A 7,158-nucleotide genomic window follows, 5' to 3' on the forward strand; every position below is an offset into this window, starting at 1 on the left:
CCGTCGAAGCTGACAGGGCGATGCTGGTCGAGCACCTGAAGCAGTCGACCGACCGGGAGACGAAGCTGGTGGACGAGATCTTTCGTCTCGGGTCCGAGCTAAAGTCGGCCCGAAAAGAAGCCAAGCACAAGGGTCGGACTGTACATCGTCTGCGGCGCGAGCGAGACGGTGTCGCCGCCGAACTCGAGGGCGAACGCGAGTAGCTCCAGGTTAGCCTGGAGAAGCTTGCTAAGGCCGAGGAGGATCTGTCGATCGCCCAGGCCGACGCTGACATAGCGAAGGCGGAAGCAGAGTCGGCGAAGGAGTCGTTCGGTCGGGCGGAAGACGAAGCTAGGTCGGCGAAGGAGTCGGCGAGTCGGGCGGTGGATGACTTTCGTGGCTCCGACCAGTACCGGGAGGAGCTACTTGAGTCCAGCTTCGCATCGTACCGGGTGGGGTACGAGGATGGTCGGGATGCGGTCCAAGCCCTGTACCCAGAGCTGGATCTCAGCAGCATCGTCCCGCCGGGGGCCGATGATCAAGCCACGAAAGAGATGGCCGACCAGCCGTCGGGAGGTGTCGCAGAGGCGGGAGAGACCGTCCAGGATCATACTGCCGATGGAGAGACGGCCGCGACCTATGATCTGGCACCGACCGCCATTCCATTGCCGGCCGACGATCCTGTTCCGGCAAACGTCCCAGCACCGATCCAGGTGGACACACCGGTAATCCCCGAGCCTCCGTCGGTCGAGGAGATCGACTCGGAAGGGTGACCGCGGCCTCGCCCTTTTATCCTTCTTTGTTTTTCTCTTAGAATACTTGTAACCGGGCTTCGACCTGGCTTTGTAAGCTTTTTTTTATCTTGAATGAAATCAGTCTTAAACGTTTTTCTCCCTGCCTGTTTTTCTTTCTTTCATGTGTTGTAGAATGCGTCCGAACTCGTAGGTTGCCAACTCATATAGGTCGGTTAAGACGTTCGGTAACTCGCGCTGCCACGAAGGTAGGACAAGTCCCGACTTTGGACCTGCCTTTGAGGGTCGAGGTCGTAAGTCGGGCATCCTTCCTCCGGCCATGAGTCGGGCGCGTTTGTTGAGTCGGAAGCCGACCGACCGCAGGATAAAGGTTCGGTAGTCGGGTCTCTTCCGACGCATTCAATCGAATGCCTTCTGACGGATTTAATCAGGGGAACACCGACAAGTCGGATCCCGATCCCTCGTGTCGGGTATCTGCACTGCGCCTCGCGATATACGGTGGTAAACCGAATATCTCCCGATCGGTCGTAGCTCGGTCGGTGAGTTGTGAATGCGACTGAGATCGCATCGTGCGATAGACGGTGGTAAGCCGAATATCCTTCGACCGACCGTAGCTCGGTCGGCAAGTTGCGACGGCGGTCGCATAGGCATTTCGCCTTTCTTTGGTCGGGGCTCAGTCGGTAGGTTAGCCGATCGTCTGGCCCAAAAGTTCGTTCGTAGAAAGAGTGCCAACTCCTGTCAATATAGATGTATCGATCTTCGTAAAAGTTCGACGTGTCACTGACGACGGGGTTGTGGGTTTCAGGCGGATACCAAGTCCGGGTCAGGACGTCGGGACCCGACCTTCTTGGCAAGCACCGATCGTCAGTCGAAGAGTTGAAACTTTGAAATTTCGAACTGGATTGGTATTCCGAATGAACAAGTAGAAGGTTCATTGGTGATACAACTTCAGGTTGTCGGCGTTCCATGTCCGGGGAATGGGTTTCCCCTCCATAGTCTCCAGTCGGTAGGCCCTCGGACCATAGGTATCCGCTACCTTGTAGGGCCCTTCCCAGTTCGGAGCCAGCTTCCCTTGATCCAGGGGCTTCGAGACCTCTGCCCTTCTCAGGACTAAGTCACCAGGCCTGAAAAGCTTTGGTCTGACCTTGGCGTTGTAGTACCGGGCTACCCTCTGTCGGTAAGAAGCCATGCGAAGTTGAGCCTGTTTCACAGTTCGGAGAGGAGGTCTAGGTCGGCCCTCCGACAGTCAGAGTTGTCCGGCTCTTGATATTGCTCGACCCTCGTAGACGGCAGCCCAATCTCGAGTGAGATCATCGCCTCCGTCCCGTAGGCCAAACCGAAAGGCGACTCCCCTGTCGGTACGCGGGGGGTCGTTCGGTAAGCCCACAGAACGGAGCCCAGCTCGTCGACCCAGAGGCCTTTGGCTTCATTTAGTCGGGTTTTGAGCCCGTACAGTATGGTCCGGTTGGTCACCTCGACTTCGCTATTGGACTGTGGGTGCCCGACCGAAGTCAGTCGGTGCGTGATGTGAAACCTTGCGCAGAAATCTCTGAAGTCTTGGTTGTCGAATTGCCGTCCATTATCGGTGATAATGGTATGCGGTAACCCTAACCTGAAGATGATGAATTTTTAGACAAAGTCCTCAATCTTTCGTTCGGTAATCTGCGCCAAGGGTTCGGCCTCCATCCATTTGGTGAAGTAGTCGATGGCGATAACTATGAACTTTTTTTGACCCGATGCTGGAGGGGAAGGGCCGAGAATGTCGACCCCCCACTGAGCGAAAGGCCATGGAGCGACAATAGGAGCGATTTGACTGGCCGGTCGGTGTTGCACATTAGCGTACTTCTGGCAAGGTTCGCACCTCCGGACCAACTCAGTCGCGTCCTTCCTCATGGTGGGCCAATAGTAACCCTGTCGCAGGACTTTGTAGGCTAGAGACTTGCCCCCAAGTGATTCCCGCAGATCCCTTCGTGCACTTCTCGGAGAGCATAGTCTGCGTCGGTCGGTCTCAAGCACCTAAGCAAGGGAAGGGAGAACGACCTTTTGTAGAGTCGGCCATCCATGATCACATATTGGGAGGCCGACCATCGGAGCCGCCTGGCCTCCGTGGGATCCTCGGGGTTGATCCCGTCGGGCAAGTACCGAACGATTGGGTCCATCCAGCTTGATTCGGTCGTCAGTTGTAGCACCTCATCGACCTTGTCGATACTAGGTCGCCCGAGATTCTCCATGAAAGTCCGGCCCAAGGCATCGTAGTCGGACATCGCGAGCCGGGATAGCGCGTCGGCCCGAGCGTTTTCTGCCCTGGGGATGTGGGAGATCTCGAAGTGTTTGAAGGGTGTCACGAGATCTTTCACCTTTTGGCGATATTTGGCCATGGTCGGATCCCGTGTTTCGAACTTGCCCTTGGTCTGTTTGACAATCAGTTGGGAGTCGGAGAAGACTTGGAGTCGGTCTATCCCGAGTTCTAGTGCTAATTTCAACCCCGCAACGAGCGCCTCGTACTCGGCCTGATTGTTGGAGGCCTTGAAGTCGAATCGGAGGGCGTGTTCGGTGACCACTCCTTCCGGGCTGGTGAGCAGAAAACCGGCCCCGCTCCCCTGAGCGTTGGAAGCCCCATCGATGTATAGTACCCAGGCCGGGTCGGGGCAACAGTCGAAGGTCCCGACCTTCACCGGGTCTCCCTCCCCCGATTGCATGTCGGTCGTCGGGCATTCCGCGATGAAGTCGGCAAGAACCTGGGCCTTTAAGGCAGGTCTCGGTCGGTACTGGATGTCGAATTCGCCCAGTCTCACAGCCCATTTCGCCAGCTGTCCCGACTTGTCAGGTCGGTGCAAGATAGCCCTCCGGGGCTGGTCGGTGAGGACCATAATGGCGTGTGCTTGGAAGTACGGACGGAGTCGCTGTGCCGAAATGACTAAGGCGAAAATCATCTTTTCTGCCTTTGAGTACCGGGTCTCAGCTTCATGGAGCACCTTGCTGACATAATACACTGGTTGATGAACCCGATTCTCATTTTCCCGGACGAGCACAGAGCTAACCGCCTCCGGGGAAGTGGCCAAGTAGAGGTACAGGACCTCCCCGACCTCCGGCCTCACAAGGAGTGGCGGGGAGGCGAGGTACTTCTTCAGTTCCTCGAAGGCCTGCCGGCACTCGTCCGGCCAAGAGAACTGCTTGGCCTGCCGCAAGGTTTTGAAGAACGGGAGGCATCTTTCAGCCGACCGAGAGATGAACCGACTGAGGGCGACGATCTTCCCATTCAGCTGCTGGACTTCCTTTTTGGTGTCCGGATGCCGCATGTCGATGATGGTCTTAATTTTCTCGGGGTTGGCCTCGATTCCTCGTTGCGAGATGAGGAATCCAAAAAATTTCTCCGAAGTTACTCCGAAGGTGCACTTGGTCGGGTTCAGCTTCATCCGGTGTCGTCGTAGAGTGCGGAAAGCCTCTTCAAGATCCCGGACATGATCCTGAATCTGCGCACTCTTCACCAGCATATCGTCGACGTATACTTCCATGTTGCGCCCGATCTGGTCTTTGAAGACCTTGTTGACGAGTCGTTGGTAGGTGGCGCCGGCATTTTTCAGCCCGAAGGGCATTACTCGGTAGCAGTAGAGACCCTTGGGAGTCACGAAGGCAGTGTGCTCCTCGTCTTCAGGCACCATCCAGATCTGATTGTACCCGACGAAGACGTCCATGAAGCTGAGTAGTCGAAATCCGGACGTCGCGTCTACCAACTGGTCGATCTTCGAAAGTGAAAAGCTGTCCTTCGGGCAGGCCCGATTTAAGTCGGTGTAGTCGATACAAATCCTCCATTTTTTGTTGGCCTTCTTCACCATGACAACGTTCGCGAGCCAGTCGGGATAGGTGGTTTCTCTAATAAAAACCGTCTCGAGTAGCTTATCCACTTCTTCGTCGATGGCCTTCTGTCTTTCCAAGACAAAAGACCTTTTCTTTTGTCGCACCGACCTCATAGTCGGATCGATGTTGAGTTAGTGCATCATTGTCTCTGGGGGGATGCCCGACATATCCGCTGCCGACCAAGCGAATACGTCGGCATTGGCTCTCAGCAGCTCCACCAGCCGTCGTCGGTCTGGGTCGGGTAGTTGAGAACCGACCCATACCTTTCGGTCGGGATCCCCAGCCATCGGGATGGGGACGAGCTGCTCAGCCAGTTCACCCCGTTCTCCTGCCTCCCGTGGGTCCAGCTTGTCGATCGTCAGGGAGTCCTTCAACTCATCGCTTTGGGCGAAGATCTGGAAGCATCGTCGGGCGAGCTGTTGATCTCCGCGCATCTCTCCGACCCCATTTTTGGTCGGAAATCGAACCAAGAGGTGGTAGGTCGAGACAATCGCTTTGAGCGCGTTTAGTCCGGGCCTTCCAAGTATGGCGTTGTAGGTCAAAGGCACTTGGACGACCGTGAAAGTCAAATGGATCGTGCTTTGCCGTGGTTCGGTGCCGATCGTTACGGACAGGGTGACCTCCCCTTCTGTTGTGACAACATCCCCGGCAAAGCCTACCAAGGATGTAGGGACCCTCTTGAGTCGGTCGTTCGATAATCGCATCCGGGAGAAAGTCGAGTAAAACAAAACGTTCGCGAACTTCCATTATCTACAAAAATTTTTTTTACATCGTAGTTTGCTATTGTTGCCGAGACAACAACAGCGTCGTCGTGGGGTGTTTGGATGCCCCGAACATCTTCCTCCGAGAAGGCAATTACATCATCCTGGCGTGGCCTCTTCGTTGACTCCCCTCCGGCAGACGTCCCCGGGCCCAGTCGTTTGGAAATCATATTGATGACTCCGACTGTCGGCTGGTTAGTCGTCACTTCCTCGGTCGGCTGGGGTCGTCGGTCGGCGACCGGCTGAGTCGGCGGGTTCCTTCGGAATTTGTCGAGATACCCCCGACGGATGAGGGCTTCGATCTCGTCCTTAAGCTGGATGCATTGCTCGGTATTATGGCCGTGGCCCCGGTGGAACCGGCAATACCTCCGTCGGTCGAGGCCCTTTGCCTTCAGAGACGGAGGCCGTCGCAGGTATTCTTCCCCTTCGATTTTCATCAAAATCTGCGCACGAGGGGCAGAGAGGGGAGTGTAAGAATCGTACCTGAGGCGTGTCGGTCTCAGGCTCCGCTGGCAGGGCGACCTCTGGTCCCGTCGTGGAGGCGAGGCCCGTTTGTCGGTCAGGGGCCGACGGGGCGCAGCGGGTTCCCGACCCTTTCTCTGCTTCTCCCTCGGGCCTCTGGGTTCGGCCAAGCGTCGGTCGGAAGCTCCTTCATCCGTGCGCATGTACTTGTATGCGCGCTCCAGCAGCTCGGCGTACGTCCGGAGGAGGGTCTTGTCCAGGGAGTAAGTAAAACGGGACGCCCTCAACCTCCGTTTCATGGCCGAAATGGCCATGTCTTCGTTGAGGTCTCGGACCTCAAGCGTGGCCGCGTTGAACCGCGTCACGAAGTATCGGAGTGTCTCGTTTTCTCCTTGTTTGAGGGAGAAAAGACTGTCCGACGTTCGCGGCGGCTTCCGACTGGTGCTGAAGTGAGCCACAAAAGAGTGCTCGAGCTGTCCGAAGGAATGGATGCTCCCCGATCGAAGATCGGAGTACCAGGCCCGGGCAGCTTTGCGGAGTGTGGCGGGAAAGCCGATGAAGAAGAGAGCGTCGGTTACCCCTTGAATCATCATGAGAGCTTTGTAGCTCTCCAGGTGGTCGATTGGATCGGTGGAGCCGTCGTAGGGCTCCACGTGCGGCATCTTGAACCGACTGGGGATCGGTTCGTCAAGGATGAGTCGGGAGAGAGGTTGGGCGGTTTGAAAATCTACGTCGTTCGAAGACTTCTGCCCGTCCACCTGTAACTGTGCGAGCCGACGGTCGATTTTCTCGAACCTGCGCTCGTAGTCGTCCGTCCGTCGGTGCTGGGAGACCCCAGGGGTGGAGTCTCCAGAAGAATCCGAGAGAGAGGCAGACGGCGTCCGCGGGCGCTTCTCCTTCCTTGCCCGTTCCAGCCGGGAGGGAGAGTCTCGCCGGGATCGATGGGTGTCGCGCCGCGGCCGTTCCCCCTCCTCTCGGTAGGAGTGCCATGGTAGGTGCTCCTGCAAGTGTGATGGAGGTCGACGCGGGCGTCGGCGGCTGCTCTTGGAGGGCATCGGACGTGCCGCGGGCTGTTCGATCGGTGACGGTGGCAGTCGGACCGGCTGTTGCTGATGGCTTTTGACTGCATCCGTCAGTACGGTCATCTGCCGTACGATCGCCGCGATCTACGCCTCCGTGGTGGCCGCGGGGTGTGGGGAACTGGGTTCCACCGCGGAAGGTGGCGGAGAGGTCTCTTCCCGGCGGGAAGAGCGCCTCGCCGACCCAGTGATCCTCGAGCGCTAAGCCCTTGTCTTTGTCATTAGAACTGCTGTAGGCCCCCCCTTCCTGGCGCACCAATCTGTTGC

General features: G+C 57.2%; 1 protein-coding gene across 1 annotated transcript; it reads right to left on the minus strand.

Moving 5' to 3' along the window:
* Positions 1-401: 401 nt before the first annotated feature.
* Positions 402-4,876, minus strand: LOC140856345 (uncharacterized). The gene is made up of 3 exons (XM_073253451.1): positions 4,853-4,876; positions 2,874-3,874; positions 402-816 (listed from the first exon to the last, which is right to left on the minus strand). The coding sequence occupies exons 1-3, from the start codon at positions 4,874-4,876 to the stop codon at positions 402-404; spliced, it is 1,440 nt and encodes a 479-aa protein (XP_073109552.1).
* Positions 4,877-7,158: the final 2,282 nt, after the last annotated feature.

The sequence above is a fragment of the Elaeis guineensis genome, chromosome 3, assembly GCF_000442705.2.
Source record: "Elaeis guineensis isolate ETL-2024a chromosome 3, EG11, whole genome shotgun sequence".
NCBI lineage: Eukaryota > Viridiplantae > Streptophyta > Magnoliopsida > Arecales > Arecaceae > Elaeis > Elaeis guineensis.

Coding starts and splice junctions, on each gene's coding strand:
- LOC140856345 (XM_073253451.1), bottom strand. CDS start 4,876: ATGGCTGGGGATCCCGACCGAAAG. Junction 3,875..4,852: donor CTGGGGATCCCGACCGAAAG/GTATGGGTCGGT, acceptor GAGTGCCGGCAG/GCCTTCGAGGAACTGAAGAA. Junction 817..2,873: donor TGGATGGACCCAATCGTTCG/GTACTTGCCCGA, acceptor TTACAAAGCCAG/GTCGAAGCCCGGTTACAAGT.